General features: G+C 43.6%; 1 protein-coding gene across 1 annotated transcript in view; it reads left to right on the top strand.

The window, feature by feature from the left end:
• The window catches only part of LOC121284980 (probable E3 ubiquitin-protein ligase HERC3), a 43,735-nt gene extending 22,181 nt beyond the window's left edge, over nucleotides 1-21,554 (top strand). The window contains exons 9-17 of the mRNA XM_041201022.1: nucleotides 1,644-1,736; nucleotides 1,843-2,715; nucleotides 6,355-6,495; nucleotides 8,030-8,196; nucleotides 9,588-9,654; nucleotides 15,226-15,311; nucleotides 17,229-17,412; nucleotides 18,540-18,639; nucleotides 19,996-21,554. Of these exons, the coding sequence (XP_041056956.1) occupies nucleotides 1,644-1,736; nucleotides 1,843-2,715; nucleotides 6,355-6,495; nucleotides 8,030-8,196; nucleotides 9,588-9,654; nucleotides 15,226-15,311; nucleotides 17,229-17,412; nucleotides 18,540-18,639; nucleotides 19,996-20,210 (1,926 nt within the window). The 3' untranslated portion in view covers nucleotides 20,211-21,554. The remainder of the gene's footprint in view (nucleotides 1-1,643; nucleotides 1,737-1,842; nucleotides 2,716-6,354; nucleotides 6,496-8,029; nucleotides 8,197-9,587; nucleotides 9,655-15,225; nucleotides 15,312-17,228; nucleotides 17,413-18,539; nucleotides 18,640-19,995) is intronic.
• The last annotated feature ends 1,805 nt before the right edge of the window (nucleotides 21,555-23,359 follow it).

Raw genomic sequence — 23,359 nt, 5'->3', positions numbered from 1 at the left:
GGTAGTGGGAGATTCCTAGGGTGTTGGGGGGGTGGGAGAGTCCTGTGGGGGGTAGTCAGTGGGGTGGGGTCGACACCTGGAGGTTTGGGGTGTGGTGGGGTTAGTCTGGGTCTGTGCAATAGTTATCCACAAGTTAGAAGTCATTTTAATTCTTCTAACCTTTTCTGGGTAACTATTTGTGTAACCCTGTCGGAAACATCAGGGGCAGATTTCTCTGGTTGGCGAGCTTCCCAACATCACCACGCGTCATTTAGTTCGTCAGTTCAGCGAGAGCATACCGGACTCGACTGTGCACCCGCCAAACTGTCAAAGGCCTATCAATGCCATTTAAATAGCCATTAAGTCAATTAACTGAGCTGCCCGTCCAACCTTAAGGTTGGCGGGGGGCAGGGGAAGATCCCAGGCGGCCTTCGCATTTATCATGAAACCTCATCCACGGGCGGGATGAGTTTTCATGAAGTGTTTGAAAACGCAATTAAAAGTTTTACATTAATTCTTTGACATGTCCCAGCTCATGTGACAGTGTCACATGAGGGGACAAGTTTCAAAAGTTTTTTCCTTCCTTTATTTAAACTTACAAACATCAAAAGGGTCTCCCTGGGGCTCGGAGGTGCCTCAGGGAGGTCTCGGCGCTCTTTCATGTGCATGCGTGAAAGAACACAAGTAACCACTCAGGGAATCGCACCCACCACCTCCCCCCATCCTGCACAGGGTGCGTACAGCGCTTCCGGGTGTGTGTCACGATGGGTGGGCCAATTAAGGCGTGAAATGGCAGTGTGTCCCCGATTGGGAGCGCTGATTGGGTTCACGCCCACCTCCACCCATCTTCGCACAACCCCCCCACCCCCCTGTGGGGCGGGGGGTGGGGGGGGGGACGGATTTTCCCCCTGAAGTTTGCAATTTAAATCACGCTTTTGGATGGTTCCTAGTGCAGGGCAATTACCCAGAGGAAATTGATACTTCTGGGCAATTGCCATGCAAACCTTATGTGTAAGCTTCTGAAGGGGATGCCCAAGCTCCCCCAGTCCAGCACTGGGGAGCTCAGAAGTTAAGACCCAATGTTTATTTACACAAGATTAAGTGGTTTCCAGGGCTTGTAGTTTCTGTTACTGATACCCTAAAGGGTCTGGATGATTTCCACTCTTATTTCCCTGAAGAAGGCCCCTCATCCCCATCTAGCAATTTGTTCACATCTTAAGGATCATAAAGCACTTAGTGTTCAATCTAGCAGGACCCAGACCATAACAAGAGATGTAATGTTTCATTTAGTTAGTACTTTTGCCTATCATCCAGACCAGGTAATGTGAATAGTTTTGGATAAGTCCTGGTCCTGGTTTTCCCTGGTAATTTCCCGCACAGCTGATTTTAGACATGTACTGCTAAATGTGTACAATTCTGTAAGAAGTTTTTAAGATGAATGATTTGAAACAAGTATAAATGAAGTTAATTCTTGGGATCTGTTAAAAGGATAAGGAAAGAATTATCCCCAAATCCCAATCAATAATTGTGGCACTTATCATCTTACTTTGGTAGAGCCGCTCTGTATTCAAGGAAATAATAATTTGAAGGGCAATTAATCCAGGATTAATGGATATTCATTATCAAATGTAAATCTGAATTGTTAACTTCATGTTTTTGCACAGAAAGCACTGTTACAATTAATTCCCTACTCCTGCATCTTCAATATGGAAACTAAGATTAAAATTTTCAGGAAACTCTCCCACGTGCGAATTTCAGTAAGTATTATTGTCATTGTCCCAGTTTAGGGAATATCAATAGTCTAAAGTTTTAGTGAGGTTGTTTTGTAAATCATTTATTCCGATATTACCTGATTTCTTCCAGGAGGGAGAAATCGTTGATGAAAGCATGATGTTTGACTATTATAGAATCGCTTCTACTGGGAATATTGATGCATCTAGTAGCAATACTGATACCTCTGCTGAGGTCATTCATACCTCTGTTGGGAATATTGGTGTCTCTGCCAGGACCATTGCCTCTACTGGGAACATTTGTAACTCTCTTGAGTTCACTGATATCTTTACTGGGAACATTGATACTTCTACTGGGAATACTAATATCTCTATTGGGAACACTGCTTCTACTGGGAACATTGCTTCTACTGGGATTACTAATTCCTCTACTAGGAATATTGATGCCTCTACTGGAAACATTGATGCCTTTACTGAGAACATTGCCTCTACTGGGAACATCGACACCTCTACTGGGAACATTGCCTCTACTGGGAACATTGATGCTTCTACTGGGAACATTGCCTCTACTGGGAACATTGATGCTTCTACTGAGAACATTGCCTCTACTGGGAACATTGATGCTTCTACTGAGAACATTGCCTCTACTGGGAACATTGATGCTTCTACTGAGAACATTGATGCCTCTGCTGGGAACACTGATGCTCCTAATGGATGCAGTGATGCCTTTACTGAGGACGATATTATTGTCAACCTTGATGAGATTCCTACTGAATTTGAATTTGAAGATTGTGATGATGATTTTGATGATTATGATACTGATTATGATGATTATGTTGATTGTTTTTCCACTAATTATTTTGATATTACCCACACGTTTATTTTAAACACTTGGCATCTCCATCAGTTCAGATGCCTTCTACACATCGACAGATCAAACGTCCTTCAAAACACATTGATGCAATTAAGATCTTGTAATGACAGAGTCCTTCGTGGTTGTTTTAAGGTACAATTATGTGTTGAAAAAATTGGCATTCTCATTGCAATTCGCTTTCTCTGTTTCTCTATGTAGTAACAGTGACAACAATTCAAAAGTAACTTTTTAGGGATTTCCTGAGGGAGTGGATATGACACAAATCACTAGTTAATTTCTTTCTCTCTCTTTTTGCTGAATATAAGAAAATAAGAGCCATTAGTAGCAAGACGATCTAGTTCAATAAGGCAGTTCCTTTTTAAATGATCTCAAACCATCTATTAATCTTCACTTCACACATCTCCTCTCCTCAGAAGTCGATCTTGTTGTCTCTTAAGTTGACATGAACTGAACCCACTTAATGTAAAAATTCTCCCTGACTTTTTGCGCCTAACTTCTGCAATTGGAGTACTGAATCACAGAATCTTTACAGCGCAGGAGGAGATCATTCAGCCCATCATGCCTGCACTAGCTCTCTAAATGAACAATACACTTAGTGCCATTTTCCCTATAACCCTGCACATCCTTCCTGTTCAGATAACAGCCTGATTCCCTATTGAATGCTTCAATTGAACCCACCTCTGCCAGACTCTCAGGCAGTGCGTTTCAGACCTGAACCACTAGGCTGGGTGAAAAAATTATTTTCGTATCACTCATTTTACCAATGACTTTAAATCTGTGCCCTCTGGTTCTTGATCCTTTCAAGAGTGGGAACAGTTTCTCCCTATCTACTCTGTCCAGACCCCTCATGATTTTGAATACCTCCATCAAATATCCTCTTAGCCTTCTCTTCTCCAAGGAAAACTGTTCTAATTTCTCCAATCCATCTTCATACCTGTACTCCCTCATCCCTGGAGCCATTCTTGTGAATCTTTTCTGCTCTATCTCCATCCTCCCTAAAGCGTGATGCCCAGAACTGGACACAATACTCCAGATGAGGCTGAAATTGTGACTTATACAAGTTCAATCATAACCTCCTTATTTTTGCACTCTATGCCCCTATTAATAAAGCCCATGATACTCTATGGTTCATTTATTGCTCTCTCAACCTGCCCTGCTACCATGACTTATGTACACATACACAAATGTCCCTCTTCTCTTGCAACACCTTTAGAGCTGTACCTTTATTTTATATTGGGTACTGTGCACAGTTCTGATCTCTACACATAAATAGGACTTAGAGATATTGGTGAAAATGAAAAATGATTTACAGGAATTTTAACAAAACTGAAAGGATATAGCATTAGCCCTGGCTCAATGAGTATTGATCTTGTCTCTGAATTTTTTAAATTTATTCTTCCATGGGATGTAGGCATCACTGGCAAGGCCAGCATTTGTTGCCCATCCCTAATTGCCCTTGAACTGAGTAGCTTACTAGGCCATTTCAGGGGGCAGTTAAGTGTCAACCACGTTGCTGTGGGTCTGGAGTCACATGTAGGCCAGACCAGGTAAGGATGGCAGATTTCCTTCCCTAAAGGACATTAGTGACCCAGATGGGTTTTTACAAAAATCAACAATGGTTTCATGGTCACCATGAGACTAGCTTTTAATTCCAGTTTTATTAATTGAATTTAAATTCCACCAGCTATCACGTTGAGATTTGAACCCTTGTGTCCAGAGCCTGGGCCTCTGGATCATCACTATCATTACCACTATATCACCATCTCCCCCTAATGAATTGGATTTTTTAACTTATTCTTTCTGGGATGTGGGTGTTGCTGGCAAGGCTGTCCACTCCTAATTTCATGAACTGGAAGGTTGTGGGTTCAAATCCCACTCAAAATCTAGGCTGTCACACTGAGTGCAGTACTGAGGGAGTGCTGCATTGTTGGAGGTGCTATCTTTCAAGGGAGATGTTAAACTTAGGCCCCCCAGGATCATTGCATCTACTAGCTGGGAATACTGATGTCCCTAAAAATCCCATGGCAATATCTTGAAAAAGAGCGGGTAATTTTTCCCTGGCTTCCTTGCCAATATTTATCCCTCAACCAACATTACTAAAATCTGGTTCTGACCTCAGTGCGCTTGTGGGAACTTGCAAGATGGTGGCTGTTGGGTTCCTACATTGCCTAAGTGACTACGCTTCAAAAGCATAAAATTGGCTGTAAAGTGCTTTGGGAGGTTCTGAGGTGCTGCAAGGTGCTATATAAATGCAAGTCTTTGATTTTTTAAGATTCCTTGTTTGACATAAAACATCCAATTAGCAAAAATGAACCACAAGTCTAGAATGTTCAGAGAAATGTCAACATGAGTATCTGAATTCAAGGAACAAGTCTTTGAGAAAATCATGCAGGATGGTTGGTAGTGAAATTTGACTGAAGTGGTGTCTATGGCACCTGAACTGTTCTCTTAGTGTTCCCTGGGGTCTTCCTAGTTTCAGACAGTCTCTTGAAATACTTACTTCCTATGTAAAGTCAAAACGCTGGTGTTCACCAATATACATACTAGGTGTTCTCTCCAATATACGTAGTTGTAATCCCTCGTGTCCTCCACCTTAATATGAACCTTTCCCCTTTGTTCACCGTCCCAACCCAACCCCGCACCCACCACTGCCCCCCACTTCTTTTCTGACTCTGCACTTGCTTATAAACTGTTAAATCCCTAACCTCTTCCAGTTCTGATAAAAGGTCATCAACCCGAGACGTTAACTCTGTTTCTTTCTCCATAGATGCTGTCTTGCCCATAGGGTGTTTCTAGCATTGCCTGTTTTCATTACTTAGAACCTTGTTTGGTTAAAATGTCCTCTTTGTCAGGCTAATAATGTGTCAATCGCATTGATAACGGAACCCAACAGTGTTACAGCCTTTTTCTTGAATATCTTCCTTCGATCTGACATTTGAATGAGGAGCTATTATTTCACAACCATTCACTGCTGAAATGCTCATCCATGCCTTTGTTACTCTAGATTTGATAATTTCAACACACTCCTGGTTGTCCTCTCATCCTTCACCCTCCATCACCCTCAGCTCAACCAAAGCTCTGCCCCCTTAAACTAACTCGTGCCAAATCCTGTTTGCCCATCACCCATGTGCTCATGAATGGCATGGGCTCCTGGTCTGGCAACGCCTCAATTTAAAAATTCTCATCCTTGTTTTCAAATTGCAGCCTAAAGAGAAAAAAATAGGAAGATACAAATATGAAGAAAATAAGATTTCAAATCCTGGTCTATTTGTTGCAACTACTTTAGGTCATGTTTAAGGAAAAATCAGTTGTCAATCATGGTGGATATCACAGGAGTTCTTCTCTATAATTACCGAGGAACTGCGCCAATCCCTTCCCCATCTCCGTAAACCCTTCCAGCCCAACAGCCCTCGAGGTTCCTCCACTTCTTGCCTCTTGCACTCCACCATTGGTGGCCGTGCCTTCACTTTCCTGGGTCTAAGCTCTGGAATTTCCTCATGGAGTGTCTCTGCCTCTCTACCTCTCATTTCTCCCTTAAGATACTCCTAAAAAAATATTCCTTTGAGTAAGTTTTTCGTCGCTTATCCTCAGTATTAAAACTCAATTTGATGATTGATGATTGCTCTTGGGACATTTCAAATGTGCTAGATAAATGCAAGTAGTTGTTGATGCTCTAAAAGGTTAAAAAAGAGGAGAAGTAGGAGGGTACAAATATGAAGAAAATAAGATTGTACATTTTTAATTCTGGTCTATTTGTTACAATTATTCCAGGTCTGGTTCAAGGGTGAACCAGCTATTGATGACGGTGGAGTGTCACAGGAGTTCTTCTCCATCATAGCTGAGGAAATGTGTACTCAGCCGAAGGCATTCAAGCTATTCGAGGAATCCAGGCTTGTTTGGTTTCCGGAATGGGTATGTGAATTGTAAAATCGTAGAGCTCTGACAGTGCAGCACTCCCTCGGCGCTGAACTGTTGGTCTGGATTTTGTACTTAAAGCTCCAGAGTTGAATACACAGCTCCCTGGCTTAGAGGCAAGGATGCTACTGGATCACAGGCCTGGACTTTATAGCACTCGGCTGGGCGTATTTTTGACTGGGAGGTGGTGTGGGGAGCGGGGGTTTGGGGGGTGGGGGGGGGTGCGGGTGGGGTTGGCTCAGCGAGTGCCCAATAACACGCCCACACTTAAGCCTATTGAGGGCCTTAGTTTGCCAATTATTGCCCGCGTAAGCCCCTCAGTCACCTCCGCTGCTGTGATACGCTGGTGGGCGAGAGTGGGAAGGCTTTTTTTAATCAGCTTTGTTGAAAAGGCAGGAAGGAAGGAAGGTAGGTGGGGGGGGTGCTGGTGGTGGTGCTATGTAATTTGGGGGTGCCCTGTGCACCTCAGGGTCAACCCTCCCTCCCCTAAAGATGTTACCTCCCTCACTCTGTGCCCCCCTGCCCGGCTTCCAAAACTCGGCCCCTCAACCATCTCGTGCTCCCTCCCTAGGGCGCCCGACCCTTCCGGTCCAGGGCTTTCCTGGGTCAGGTTGCCATCACTCTTCACCGCGGTACTGTTTGCAGCCCCGGCAGCGCCCACTACCCAGCTCTGGCGCTGCTGGGATTGCTAGAGCAGCCGGCCAATCAGATTGCCTGGCAGCTCTCGAGGGCGGGAGCTCCTCCCAATGTGGGGCAGGAGTCTGACCCTCAGCTCGGTCAGGTCACTGAGAGCGGACTATCGCTACGGGGCGGCCTTATTTAAGGACGGTCGGTCAGTCTGGAACCGAGTTTTCTTGCGGGTGAGTGAGCAGTACACCCCCATAAAAATCCAGTCCATAACGTCAGGGGTCATATTAGTATAAAACCCTTAACCTGTAGAGTTAATATTAATGGTGGCGTACTCTCAGGAAGCACCACATCTGAGAAAATAAATATTTCACCACAGTTATTGCTATTGTAGTTGTATCCCTTGCTGAATGGAATGCTTGTATCAAACTGTTAGCCCAGTCAACAGATGGCGCAGCCAGAAGGCATGGGGCAGCATCGTCTGCTTGGTGTGTGAGGGCGGGTCCCACACGCCGACATGTAAAATGACGTGCAGTGATGTCAGGCAAGTGTCCCGACATCACCGCGCATCATTCCAATCTTTAGTTCGGCACGCGTGCGGAATTGGCTGTGTGCCCGCTGAACTGTCAAAGGCCTACTAAGGCCGTTAATAAACTAACTGGAGTAACTGTCAGGGCTGCCCGTCCGTCCAACCCTAAGGCTGGGTGGGGGGTGGAGGGGCGCAGGGGGCGGCGGGCAGGGGGTGGGGGGCGGGGGGGGGCGGGGGTTGGGGGGTGGGGGGGGGGGGGGAGGTGGCAGGCAAAGAGCCCAGGCGGCCTTTGCATCTTTCACGAAACCTCATCCACGGTTCACACTGAAATTAATCTCCAGGCCGGAAGTTATAGTATCAGTTTTATTTATGCAGGACCCAGAAATTATTGATATTTTTCGCCTGGCGGGAATTCTCTGCTGGCTTGCTCTATACCATGGCTTTGTCGCGGACTTTCACTTTCCTTTGGCCCTATACAAGAAGTTACTCAATGTTCCAGTCACTCTGGAAGACCTGAAGGAACTCTCACCAACACTAGGGCGGTGAGTCAAGGACAAATATTTTATTAACTTCTGTGAAAGATGTACAGTATTTAATCCATAACAAATCCTGTAGTTTGTACTGAACATAGACTTTCACACATAGCTATTTGACTTAATTAGCAATGGTCGAGTCACAAAATCCTAAATTCATGCACCAATTGGCAAGTTGAATCTGGAATCACAGTCCAGTGCAGTCCTGAATGTGTAACAAATTTCTGTGGTTAGATTTTAATAAGTGCCATTCTCTAGCCTAGTTAGAAAATCTACAACTCGATTAACTAACTAACACAGCTGGATTAATTTAACTCACTGCCATTCTCTAACCTAGTTAGAAAATCCACAACTCGGTTAACTAACTAACACAGCTGGATTAACTGACTGCCATTCTCAAGTCTAGTTGGAAAATCCACAACTCGATTAACTAACTAACACAGCCGGATTAACTGACTGCCATTCTCTAACCTAGTTAGAAAATCTACAACTCGATTAACTAACTAACACAGCTGGATTAATTTAACTCACTGCCATTCTCTAATCTAGTTAGAAAATCCACAACTTGATTAACTAACTAACACAGCTGGATTAACTGACTGCCATTCTCTAGTCTAGTTGGAAAATTCACAACTTGATTAACTAACTAACACAGCCAGATTAACTGACTACCTTTCTCTCGTCTAGTTAGAAAATCCACAATTTGATTAACTAACTAACACAGAGGGATTAACTGACTGCCATTCTATAAATATCATTGCAGACTTCAGAGCTGCGTTAACAAACAGTGGACAGCTGCATTTTTAAGGGATTCACACACAAAGAGTGGTAGAAATTCAGAACTCCCTTGCTAGATCAATCATTAATTTTAAATGTGAGATTGGAAAGTTTTGGTTAGCCAAAGGTATTAAGAGATATTAGGGTGAAAGCAGGTTATTGGTCAGCCATGATCTGATTGAATAGCGGAACAGGTTCAAGGGATTAAATGGCCTCCTCCTGTTCCTGTGTTCCTAGTGGGGGAAAAAAGTTTAAAAATTAAAATTGTAACTGTTCATATCTTTAAGTTAACAAAGGAACAACAACAACTTGTATTTATATAGCACTTTAAAATAGTAAAACATTCCAAAGCATTTTGCAGGAGCATCATCAAACAAAACTGGACACCGGGCACAGAGGGTGGGATTGGGGCTGATAAACAAAGCTTTTAAGATTTTTAGGTTTTAAGTAATGTTTTGTAGGAGGAGAGTGAGGAATTCTAGAGCTTAGGGTCTAGGCAGCAAAAAGCATGGATGCAAGATGGAGCGATTAAAATTAGGGATACACAAAAGGCCAGTTTGTTTTCTTTGGCAACAGTTCAGACAGCTGATGTTCATGATCTAACTTTTCTATTTTTGCTGTAGAAATCTGCAGGAGCTTCTCAATTATGAGGATGATGATATCGAAGAGACATTCTGCTGGAATTTCACTGTAGGTCCCTCTTGCTTTCTTCATCTTTCTTTGATTTTTTTTCCTCTTCTCTGTGAGGTTACTAACTCACGCTGAGGTTAGATGGCACAAGCTTGAAGTAATCCTCTCTGGCGTGACATATGTGATATTCTCAAAAGCCAGTAGCTGAAGGATCATACTGGAGCCAATATTTATTCAGTCTTACATTTATTTAGAGTGTATATTACATGCATTCACCTCCGAACTCAACCAGACCACAGTTTCAATGTATGGCCAAAGTGAAGACCCAATTAATATCCATCACTTGTACAAAATTAAGCAATTATTATGCAGTGCAGGAGCATTTGTTTGATTGTTTTTAAGTGTGTTTTTTCATAATGTGGGTGTTGCCAACAAAACCAGCATTTGTTGCCTGTTCCAAATTGCCCCAGAACTAAGGATGTAAATGCGTTGGAAGCAGTTCAGAGAAGGTTTCTCAGACTAATACCTGGAATGGGTGGGTTGTCTTATGGGGAAAGGTTGGACAGGTTAGGTTTGTATCTGCTGGAGTTTTGAAGAATAAGAGGCGACTTGATTGAAACATTTAAGATCCTGAGGGGTCTTGACAGGGTGGATGTGAAGAGGATGTTTCCTCTTGTGGGAGAATCTAGAACTAGGGGGAGAATTTTCCCTCTGTTGGGGTGGGTGGGGGGGGCGGTTGTGCTGGGGTGGGAGTGGACCCAATCGATGTCCCCGATCCGGTCCGCGCTGTCATTTTACGTGGGTGGGCCAATTAAGGCCCGCCCAGTGTGACGTGCGCCCGGAAGCGCTGAGTGCTCCCTGTGTGGGCGGTGGTGAGGAGGGGTTCCCTGAGTGGGGAGTGCGCTCTTTCATGGAGCATCACAGAGGTGCCTCAGGCGGGTTAGTTTAAGTTTAAAAACCTAAATAAAGAAAAGAAAAAATGTTAAGACATGTCCCCCCCCCCACCCCCCTCCATGTGACAGTGTCACATGAGCTGGGACACGTCAATGAATTTTTATAAAAATTTTTATTCCATTTATAAACCCTTCATGAAGCCTCATCCCGCCCGTGGATGAGGTTCCATGAAAAATCTGAAGGCTGCCTGGGCTCTTCGCCTGCCCTCCCCCCCCCACCAACCTTAATGTTGGACGGGCAGCTCCGTTTATTGGTTTAATTCGTTTTTATATGGCCTTAATAAGCCTTTGACCGCTCGGCGGGCGCACAGCTGAGTCGGCCGCGTGCCCGCCGAACTGAAAATCTAAATGGCGCGCGGTGACCTCGGGACGCACGCCTGACCTCACCCTGTGTCATTTTACACCTCGGCGAGCGGGGGCGGGGCCCGATCGCCAAGCTGAAAATTCTGGCCTAGGGGTCACTGTTTAAAAATAATTTAAAACGGAGATGAGGTGAAATTTATTCTCTCAGAGGGTTGTGAGTCTTTGGAACTCTCTTCCTGAAAAGGAGATGGCAGCAGATTCTTTGAATATTTTTAAAACAGAGGTGGATAGATTCTTGGCAAGCAAGGGGGAGGTAGGTGGGATGCAGATTTGAGGTCACTATCAGATCAGTCATGATTTTATTAAGTGGCAGAGCAGGCTCGAGGGGCTGAACGGCCTACTCCTGCTCCTTGTTTGCACATTTGTAACTGAGTGGCTTGCTAGGCCATTTCAGAGGGTAATTAAGAGTCAATCACATTGCTGAGGACCTGGGAGCACATGTTGGCCAGACCGGGTAAAGACAGCAGATTTCCTTCCCTAAAGAACATTAGTGAACCAGATGGGTTTTTACAACATCTGATAATGGCTTTGTGGTCATTATTACTGAGACTAGCTTTTATTAATTGAACTTAAATTCCACCAGCTGCTGTGGTGGGATTTGAACCCCTAATCCTAAAGCTGGGCCTCTACTAGCCCTGTGACATTACCACTATACCACTGTCTACACCACTATCTGCTGCTTTTGTCCTTCTAGATGGTAGTGGTCGAGGGTTTGGAAGATGCTGTCTAAGGAGCCTTGGTGAGTTTCTGCAGTGCATCTTGTTAATGGTACACACTGCTGCTACTGTGCATCCACTCCTGAGTGAATGTTTATGGATGTGGTGCCAATCAAGCGGATTGCTTTGTCCTGGATGGTGTCAAGCTTCTTGAGTGTTGTGGGAGCTGCACTCATCCAGACAAGTGGGGAGTATTCCATCACACTCCTGACTTGTGCCTTGTAGATGGTGGACAGGCTTTGGGGAGTGAGGAGGTGAGTTATTTGCAGCAGGATTCCTAATCTCTGACCTGGACTTGTAGCCACAGTATGTATATGACTAGTCCAGTTCAGTTTCTGGTCGATGGCATTATCCTGTTGCTAACCTGATTCAGATCGTTGGGATCAGACCTGACCCTGTGGTTGTCTGTTTGACTCAATTTCAGAGTGAGCAGTTAAATTTATTAATTGATTCATTGTCAAGCCCTTGGTTTATCTTCCTATGGCTGTTACTTTAGGCTATGACAACAAAAACTCTACATTTTTATAATGCCTTTAATGAGGCAAAAAGAATCCACTGGTGTTTCAAAGGAGCGATTATCAGAGAAAATTGAAAATTAAGTCACAAAAGGGGTCATCAGGAATGGTGACCAAAAATTTCATTGAAGATGTAGGTTTTAAGGAGCATCTTAAAGGATGAATGGAGCGTTAGTGATCGAAGAGGAGAGGCCTAGGGAGAGTATTCTAGCGCTTAGGGCCCAGGAGGTTGAGGCCTGGCCGCCAATGGTGGAGCAACAAAAATCAAGGAGACATAAGAAGGACAGAGATGTCAGCGAGTTTTGATGTGACTGGGGAAGATTAGAGGTATAGGGAGGAATGGAAGGAATTGAAAACTGGATGAGAGTTTTAAAATCAGAGCCTTGCTACAGCAGTGTAGAGGGCAAAGTACCCAACTGCCCAGCGGTTAGGCCTTTATTTTATTCTTTGATGGGGTGTGGGTGCCATTGGCAAGGCCAGCGTTTGTTGCCCATCCTTTTCTGCCGTTGAACTGAGTGTCCACTAGGCTATTTTAGAGGGCAGATAAAGGTCAATCACTTCAAATCCCACCGAGCAAGTTTTAATCATGAGTTCAATGAATCTGGTGATATAGGGGATAATTAAGAAGGCCAAGGATGGAGAGGGTGTAGGGGAAATATACTGGAATGGTGCCAGAGATGAAAGACATCAGAGGGACATAGGAGCAGGAGTCAGCCATACAGCCCCTCGATCCTGCTCCATCATTCAGCTAGATTATGGCTGATCATCTACCTCAGCACCATCTTCCCACAATATCCCTATATCCATTGGCTTCATTGGTATCTAGAAATCTATCGGTTCTTGTCTTCAACATACTGACTGACTGAGCCCCCACAGCCTTCTGGACTACAGGGATCCAAAGATTCACTATCCTCTGAGTGAAAAAATTCCTCATGGTCTCAGTTCTAAATGGCTTGTCCCTTATCCTGAGACTATGTCACCAGTTGCTGTAGCCTCCCCGCCATGCAAGTTCAGTTACTTTTAGAGATTAAAGAAGCTGGGATTGTTCCCATTAGAGCAGAGATGGTTAAGGGGAGACTTTATAGAGGTGTTCAAAATCGTGAAGGGTTTGATAGGATGAATAAGGAGGATGGTAGGATGTTGATAATCAGAGGTCGCAGCTTTAAGATAATTGCCAAAAGAACCAGATCGAACATGAGGGAAAAGATTTACGCAGTGAACTGTTGTGATCTGGAACGCACTGCCTGAAAGGTAACTTTCAAAAGGGAATTTGGTAAATACTTCAATGGAAAAAATTTGCAGGGTTAGGGGGTAAGAGCAAGGGGGGAGGGGTGGGACTAATTGAAATGCTCTTTCAAAGAGCCAGTACAGATATACAGCGCCGAATGGCCTCCTCCTGTGCTGTGTAATTCTAGATCAGTGGACACAACAAATGTCCATGAAAGTTCCTGGATTGTTGCAAAAGCCCTACTGGGTCATTAACATCCTTCAGGGATAGCAACTTCCACTACAATCCCTTTGGATAGATGCCTGGCTGTGAAGTGGTCTAGTAACCACTCTTACTGTACTCGGGATGCAAAATAAATGGGGGCCAGGTCCCAAGAACAAATAATATTTTAGAAATTAACCACCTACCTAATTTACAATTATTCATAGTCTCATTTTTATAGTAGCTTTTCCTTTCCCATGAGATCAACCTCAGATATAAAAGAGAGAAAACACTTTAGCAAAATTGGGTGAATTGGAAGATCTACCCATCCATCAGTGATATATTTTAACCTGATGAAAATATATGACAATCAAAGTCCTGGTTCCCCCATTGTGCATTTATTAAGAAATCAATGTTTTTGGCAAGAGATTGTAATTAACCCCACTTATGTCAAAACTGTAGTATAAGGGTCTGGCACATATAGGGTTAATGTGGGGCTGAGTAGAGTTCCGGCCACACACTGATGTAAGAAGGCACGTGACCCAGACCCAGGGTCAGTGTGGTGTTAAGCAGAGATGTGTAAAGACCTAATCGTGGAGATATTTCCTAGCCTGTCCCCTTTACTGTATATGTGTAAATAGTTCTGATAATTAATAAAGACTTAGCTACGGAAGATTATGGATATTTCTTTAAGACGTGCCCATCTGAAACTAACACTGTGCAACAGAAACAAATTGGAAGCTGAGCTCTATTGCTCCTGACATGTCCATCCACAAAACCATGAGTGATATTATGGTCTGACCATTCCACCATCCTGCGGAGAGCTGGGTTGCCAACTCTGAATGTGTGTATTCCTGGAGGTTTCATCACATGATCTCTTCCTGCCAACTGCCCTGCCCCCACACTCCTGCCATTGGTCACGCAAGCTGCCCATCTTCCTGACACCCCACCTCCCCACACCGAGTATAAAGTGGGCAGACTCTTTATTACTTGTTTGAATGATTCTTGACCCCCAAACGCAACAGCCAATTTCCCCACCTCCAATATTTTTTCAACTTAGTGAACAAAAAGAAATGAAAACACCAGACAATTTATGATTTTCCACCCTGGATTTTCTCACAGTAGTGCTCTGGAGATTAACCTTTATATCCTCCAGACTCCAGGCCAATCCTGGAGAGAATGGCAACCCTAGTGGGGAGCCACACCCCAGAGGGAAATGGGATGGAGAATCAGGGCCATGTTGTTGCATTCCAATCTCCCCGTGGAAGGGTCTCCTTGCTGGGAGCACAGGATTCAATGGTTCAATGCATTTGTATCAAATTCCTTGTTATTTCACTGAGAGGGTTGACCAATTTAAAGTAAATGGGGTTCATTTTGAGTTTAGTCTGAAGTGTAAAGTGGGATATATCGATTAAGCTCCCCGTCATTTCTTCAGATTTAAATTTCCAGCAGATTGGACAAGGTAGCTCAATCAAAATCAGCCATTTCACACAATAACACCCAGTCAAAATTATGCCTGATGAGTTCATATCTCTGTTAAAGTGGGTGCCTGAGAATTTTGATACAAACATATTACATATCCAAGCGATAAAATCACATCTAGGCCTGTTGCCAATTTATGGTAACAAAATGCTCCATTTGGTTGTCTTTTTCAGATAGGGAAAGAAATGATTGATGGATCTGTAACTGAACATGAATTTATTCCAAATGGTAAAAACATTCCTGTAAAAAAACATAACAGGTAAGATCTCCTCTTCTAATAACAGAAAGAAAGACTTGCATTTATCTAGCACATTGCAGTACCTCAGGGTATCTCGAAATGCTTTACAGGCAATGAATTACATTTGTAGTGCAGCCACTAACTACATTAATAGAAAATGAGGAAAGCGCACCATTGTTTCTTGATGTCCCCATACTCTTCCTCTTGGTCCTTGAACACAGCAGAGTCATCTTTGACTCCTGGAGACTCTTGGACAATTGGCAACTGCATCTTATTTCTTAAGGCAATGGTATTTGAGGGTTACAGGGGGTTGGTCAGCGCAATTGGGTTGATGGATGGCGTGTGTCTTCTATTCCCGTACCAACTGAGGTAGACTTGGGACCTGCCTCCTTGCCCTGTCCCTGAGAGTGAAAGGCAATGGCAAGTCACCAGTGAGAAAAAACTGCCAAGAAAACAGCTCAGGCTGAAATTTCAGCGGACCCTGAACCAGGAAGCTGCCTTCAGGCAGAGCACACACGACACAACATTGAGGATTACAGGTCCACAGAAGCTAGATAGAGTTAGCATGCAGATAGATCACTGTGGTCTAATTGAATGGCTGAGCAGACTCAAAAAGCTGAATGGCCAACTCCTGCACCTATGCAAAATCTTCAATATTTCAACGATTTCCTCAATTAGGACTTTTTTTAATTCATTTATGGGATGTGGGTATTGCTGGCTTGGCCAGCATTTATTGCCTATCCCTAACTGCCCCTCAAGAAGGTTGTAGTGAGATGTCTTCTTGAATACAAATGAATGCTTTGCTAGTGGTTCTGGAGTCACATACAGAGATGATAGATTTCCTTTTGGCATTAGTGAACCAGATGGGTTTCCATAACAATTCAGTAGTTTCATGGTTACCATTACTGATACTTGGTGTTTAATTACAGATTTATTTAATTAATTGAGTTTCATTGCCCACTTACCCTGGTGGGATTTGAACTCATATCTCAGGATCATTAATCCAGCCTCAGTATTACTAGTTCAGTAACATATCCACCATGCTATTGCAGCCATTAAATACACAACAGCATTGTCCTATTCCACCATATGACTAACAGTTTAAACACTGGAGATGTGCCATTGATAAATAGAATGTGTACTCAGAATGCGTTTCAGCGTTTTCTGCCCTGACTGTTACACTTAAAATGTCAAAGTGTCTATTGACAGCACTGTGTCAGTCATTGAGTTGGAGATGGGGCAGCTCTTACTACAGGACTCACAGCAAACAGTCTAATTACTTCCCAACACAGTTTATTTAAGCAGAATCTCTACAAACGAGGGCAAACAGAACCCATTGCTGAAACTGCAGCAAAGTCTCCTAGTAAAAGCAGGATTATTTTTCCAGAAAAATGAAATGAATAGGGGATAGTTACATAATACCAATGATAGCGTAGTATAGAACTTAAGTATTCCTGAAACAAGAGACATGCAGTCAAAGTTTTTCTTCTTGCATTCATCAGGACAGGTACAAGAATGCCAAATTTCAAAGGGAGCAATAATTTATACTGCATGAGAAAAGGGTGCTGATTGTTTCTCAAGTCATGAATGATTGGTCAAGGCATTGCCATGGAAATTGCAACAAGGAACTGTTGTCTCCCATGCCTTTGCTTAATTCCAAAAAAGGGGCAAACCCTGGACATATTCCTTTTTCCTGCAGAGGACACATCCCTACATACAAATATATGTAGCTTCTAGCAAGCATAAGTGAGCCACATTGTGAGCTGACTGATAATCTTAAATTGGTTGTTAGTGTAATCCTTAATACACTCAAGATTATTCAGTAAGTGCTGTCCAATCGCGGAATCATATCTAACATTAGATATTATGTTCTAAGTTTTGCAAGTATTTAAGATTATCCATTTTAATCAATGCTCTGTTTGCATTTCTCTGTTTCAGAAAGCAGTTTGTTGACAACTATGTGGATTATGTCTTTAACACATCAGTGGAAAAACATTTTAAAGCCTTTTCAGATGGATTTCGATGGGCTTTCCCACTGCCAGTTGTAGATATATTCCTGCCTGTTGAACTGATGGCTGTTATCCAAGGAAACACCAAATATGACTGGAAACTGCTGGAGGAAGTGAGCTGCTGTCTTTCTTGTCTTCCTGCATGTTTAAGTATTATTGTTATCTCTGCATGTCAAACAAACAACAAAGAGCTTGATTTTAACTCTCTGGAAACCAGCCACAATAGTGTAGTAAAGGGCCTCAAAATAAAGTTAGTACATTGGCAGTGTCGCTGTTGCCTGTTTTGAAAGGGCCTGCCACTGCCTCAGCCTGAGACTGCCCTCCCTTAACCATGCTTATCAGGGAAAGACCAAAGCCATCGTCCTCTGTCCCTGCCACAAACTCTGTTCCTTCGCCACCAACTCCATTCCTCTTCTTCACAACTATCTGAGGCTGAACTAGACTGTTCACTATCTTAGTGTCACATTTGACCCCTAGATGAGCTTCTGACCTCACATCTTTGATCTCAGTAACCCTGACTATTTCCACCTCCTCAGCATCACCCAGCTCAGCCCCTGTCTCAGCTCATCAGCTGCTGAAGCCCTCATTCATGCTTTTGTTACCTCTAGACATGACTATTTCAATGTTCATCTGGACGTCTTCCAACATTTTGCCCTCAATAAACTTGAGGTCATCCAAAACTCTGCAGCCTGTGTCCTAACTCTCACCAAGTCCCATTCACCCATCACCCCTTTGTTCGCTGACCAATAATGGCTCCCAGACTGATTTTAAAATTCTCATCCTTGTTTTCAAATCCCTCCATGACCTTGCCCTTCCCTGTATGTTACCTCCTCCAAACCTACAAACCTTTGAGTTCTCCCCAATCCTCCAACGACCTTTTGAGCATTTCCGATTTGTGTCCATTAACAACCATCCTTTCAGTTGCCTGCACATTAAGTTCTGGAATTCCCTCCCTAAACCCCTCCACATCTCTCTCTCTCCTCCTTTAAGACACTCCATAAAACGTACCCCTTTGACCAAGCTTTTGGTCATCTGTGTGGATATTTCCTTGTATAGTTCAATGTCAATTTTTTTCTCCTATTATGCTGCTGTGAAGTGTCTTGGAGTGTTAGTTGTTATTGACAACACCTGCAGCCATGTTTGCTTCCATGGAAAGTTGTGATTTTTGGAACAATTTTATGAAACTGTGTTCTGTGCACAGTTCCATTAACACCTATTTTTCATCTGCACATGCTGACAGCATACGGTGTACCATGGGTACACAAAGGCTGACGAAACCATTACAAATTTCTGGGAAATGTTTCATGGACTAACAGAGGAAGATAAGAAGGATTTTCTTGGTGAGTGGTCTTGCTGTTACATAGAGTCACAGAAGCTCTGATAATACCTGGAAAGTGAGAAGGGAGGGGAGAGGTTTAGTTGCTGGGAAACCCAGAAGGATGGGTTTTCCAGAGGGCCCGCCAAATTTGTTGGAGCACCTTATGTTAAAAGTTCTCTGTCTCCTGGCTATTGTTAGGCAGATTGAAGGCCGCAGCCTGACTACTGGAATCAGAAGATAGAGGGAGTGATCAGGGGGGAATAAATGATCGGGAGGGGATTTGGTCAGATTGGTATAGTAGGTATAGTAGAAACTAGATTGGGAGGGGGTCAGGATTCAGATTGGGTGCAGGCTCTAGATGGGGGGGGGGGTGCCCAAGGTCTAAATTGGGGATAGGATCTACATTGTGGGTAGTGTATAGGTTGGGAGGTAGGATCTAGATCGGGGTTAAGATCTAGATTTGGGGTAGGGCATAGATTGGGGTTAGAGTATAGATTGGAGAAAGCATCCAGATTGGGGACATGTTATAGGTTGGGAGTAGGATCCACATTTGGGATAGGACATTGATTGAGGGTAGGATCAAATTTGAGGTAGGATCTAGATTGGGGGGTAGAATCTAGATTGGGAGGACAGGGCCTTGATTGAGGGACAAGATCCAGATTTGGGGGGCTAGGGTCTAGATTGGGGGTAGGATCTAGATTGGAGGGGAGATAGATCTACACCCGACAGAATGTTTTTCCCTTTACCATCTATGACTACATCATGGGTAAATCTGTTGACATCATGACTTTCAAAGATATGGCAATATCTTCATCCCTCTCACTAAAGCCTTTCCATCCTATTCATCAATCCATCACTTGCTCCACCCCAAGCTATCAGCAATGGTGAGATAGTCTTTATTGCCAAGTCCTGTCTTCCTCACTCCCTTACCCAATCTGGTACCCTTGTCTGTGTCAACCTTGGCCCAGTGGATAACATTCTCATCTTGGAGTCAAGAAAGTTATGGGTTCCACTCCTACCGCTGGGACTGAAGCACAAAATCAAGTCTAGCACTCCCACTGCAGTTACCTATTGGAGGTGCTGACTTTCTGATGAGATATTAAACTGAGGCCAGATCTGCCCTCTCAGGCAGATGTAAAATATCCTAAGGCCATGGTTTTGAAGAAGAGCAGGGGAGATTTCCTCAGTGTTCTGGCTAACATTTATCTCTCAATCAACATCTCTACAAACAGATTACTTGGTCATTATTGGTGGGAGCTTGCTGTGCACAAATTGGTTGCCGCATAGAAAAATGATCTTGGGTATGCCAGTGTTTTGGAAAATGCCTGCAACATTTTAATTATTGAAGTGTTAATACCTGTTTGTTTCTCGTTGCCAGCCTTTCTGACAGGCTGTGACAGGGTTCCAGTTGGAGGCATGGGGAGTCTCCGAATTACCATCCACCATGACCCAAGGGATGATCCTGACTTGTTCTTTCCATCTGCCCACACCTGCAGCAAGATATTGGATCTCCCCAAGTACAGCAGCATGGAGATTCTGAGAGAGAAGTTCCTTCGGGCAATCGGATGCAGTAAAGGATTTGGCATAGCATAAGGACGGAATTCAGAAGGCCTTCCTTCACTTTAGCTATAATGTCCAATATTGTCCCTATTGGTAATCAATATTTACAGAATTCAATCTAGCTGTGTTTGCAAATGGCTGCTCATCCCCTTCCTTTCTAATATAACCTCTTATTACCATCTATACCCATGTAAAAGTCAATCTGATGTAAAAATTGACCCATGATTTTTCATATACCTCATGTAAAAGTTGACCTTAGTTTTTTCGGGAATCATAGACCACTGGCTGCCCCACTCCTCTCCCCACTCCCCTGAGGACCCCTTCACACACTCACTTGAGAAATAGTGGCTGATAGGAGACACTGACCAAGGGAAGTCCTGGTGTGAATCTGCTTGCCTGGCTTGGAGCTGCTCAAACAGATGCCCTGCTAATGTCACCATTGCGGACAGCCTGAATCACAGCACTCCCCAAGGACCCACAACTGTGACCAAACAATCTGCCAATCTCGCCCTGCACACATGGCCTCAGAACTAAACAATGCAACCTGTCCAACTACAGCAGAATGGACCTCACCAGGGTACACCCATCATGTCATAGCAACAGGCTAAGGGCAGCTGGCCAATCCTGAGCTGTTCTAGATAGCCAATCTATGTACAGGATGCTGCATGGGCCCAAATCAAGCATACATATAAACCCCTCGAACTTATCACTCTTGTAAAAGTTGACCCTTAAACTTTCAAAAATTGAAATTTTACATGGGTATATATATATATATTGTATTTTATTTTTAGTTAGCTGGCTACTAATGTATTCATATTTTGGATGTTGTACTTAGAGTTGACAACATGTAAGTTGATGGTGATAAAGACAATAATAGTCTAATATTTGAAGCAATAACTATCATAACACTTTAGCCTTTAAGTCTCTCATGCATGTCTTTGTGGATTCTGCTGATGTTAAGGTTATAAAATGTTCTGTGCGTTGGATAGAACGACAGGAGATGGACAATGTTTCAACCCCCCACAGTGCTTATACTGGGGGAATTTTCACTGGCCATTAGAGGTGGCTGAGGAGGGGGACCCCTGTTGTGTCTGCAGCTCACCTACTCACAGGAGGGGAGAGCAAGAGTGGGAGGTCAAAGCACCATGAGATTCATATGCAGTGATCACTCTAAATCACCAAGCTGACCATCCTCAGGACATTCACGGGAAAATACTTGCAATTTTTTGCCCGCCATGTACAGACGGATCCGGATAATGATGGATGCAAGGAATTTGCTGTGTGTTCCATCAATGGTTAGTGTTGCCAACCCTCCAGGATTACCCTGGAGTCTCCAGGGATCAAAGAATAATCTCCAGGATACTGTTGCAAGCAAAACCCAGGAGAAAAATCATAGCAGCAATTAAATAAAAAGTGTTAAAAAAAATCTTTCAGTTTGTTTGTGTATTAACTATAAAAATATTTAGGATGGGTCAACATAGGATGATTGATTCTTGACCATCAATCATTCGATTGGTTAATGAAAAATCCATTCATTATCCAATCAGCAAAGGAAAGGTGGGTCATGCATGGATGGACATATCAGGTGACCGATGGTGGAAGTGCGGGTGGTGGGGTGGGGGCACGGGTGGTCATGAGATGACCCAAGTGATTACTAGATACAGGTGAGGCCCCAGAGGATTGGAAGTCTGTGAGTGTTGTTCCATTATTTAAAAAGGGTGTGAAGGATAGACCAGAAAATTATAGGCCAGTCAGTCTGACTTCAGCGGTGGGCAAATTATTGGAAACAATTCTGAGAGACAGGATAAAAACTGTCACTTAGATAGGCATGGATTGATCGGGATAGTCAGCATGGTTTTGTTAGGGGAAGATCGTGTCTTGCTAACTTAATAGAATTTTTTGAGGAAGTGAAAAGGGGGATTGATGAGGGTAGTGCAGTGGATGTTGTCTACATGGATTCCAGTAAGGCCTTTGACAAGGTTCCACATGGCAAACTGATCAAGAAAGTGAGATCTCATGGGATTCAGGGGAAGGTGGTGGGTTGGATCCAAAATTGGCTCAGCGACAGGAAGCAAATAGAAAACGATTTTCAGTGGTGTTCTACAGGGCTCAGTGTTGGGGCTCTTGCTGGTTGTTGTATATATTAATGATTTAAACATAAATGTGAAAGGCATGATTGGGAAATATGCAGATGACACAAAAATTGGCTGTGTAATTGATGGTGAAGAGGATAGCTGTCGACTCCAGAATGATATCGATGGTTTGTTTGGGTCGGCAGAGAAAGTGAGCAGCTGGTTCCTTTTTTCTCTTTTTGGCTGGCACAGACACGATGGGCTGAATGGCATTGTCCTGCACAGCAACTTTTCTATGGTTCTATGATTAGCACTGTGGGTGTTTGCCCACCAGAGGGACTGCAGTGGTTCAAGAGGTGGCTCATTACCATCTTCTCAAGTACAATTAGGGATGGGCAACAAATCTTGGCCTTGCCAGTGATGCCCGCATCCCACTGAAAGAATAATAAAAGCTTCCAGGATGATGTCCGATTAGAGTTGGCAACTCTAATTCTATAGGACATGCCACCTGGCCCTGGGATTTGCTGACTTCAATCCATATCAAGCCCCTCCGCCTCAGTCATTTCAAACATACCTACTATTCCACAATAATTGGATAGTGGAGTCAATATTTTCCTCCATTGTGCATAAGTCCAGAAAATATTCTTTACTAGAGTTAAACAGTAATAGTAACAATTTTTATGTATATTAGAAAAAATTATTTTTGTGTTTAATTTCCTTTATTCGATTACTCCTGTCACTCTCCCCAAGAAACATTGGCCGTGATTCTAATCCCAACACCCTCCCCTCCTCTGCAGCCCAGGGGAAAAAGATGCATGGGAGGAGTTAAAATCTGACCACCTTACTCCCCCCGCCGTTTCCATTTTTACTATACCAGGTCAGGCCAACGACTAGACTTCCACAAAAGACAACTGGAGATCCAGTTAACATTTGAAAGCCATGGCACTGATGATATATCATTAACTCACCATAGTGGAAAGGGTGGCACTGACGGCTCTCCAACTGCAGATCTAAGGCAGGAGCTGGAAACTGGCCAAGGTAAGTATTAAAGATCCTCTCTTAGAAGTCCTTGTGGGCCAATGGGAGCAGGAATGTTTCTCCCCTAACTCC

This window comes from Carcharodon carcharias, chromosome 1 (genome assembly GCF_017639515.1).
Source record: "Carcharodon carcharias isolate sCarCar2 chromosome 1, sCarCar2.pri, whole genome shotgun sequence".
NCBI classification, from domain to species: Eukaryota; Metazoa; Chordata; class Chondrichthyes; order Lamniformes; family Lamnidae; genus Carcharodon; species Carcharodon carcharias.
The sequence above is the reverse complement of the archived record's forward strand: the minus strand, read 5'-3'. Positions and strand labels throughout refer to the sequence as shown.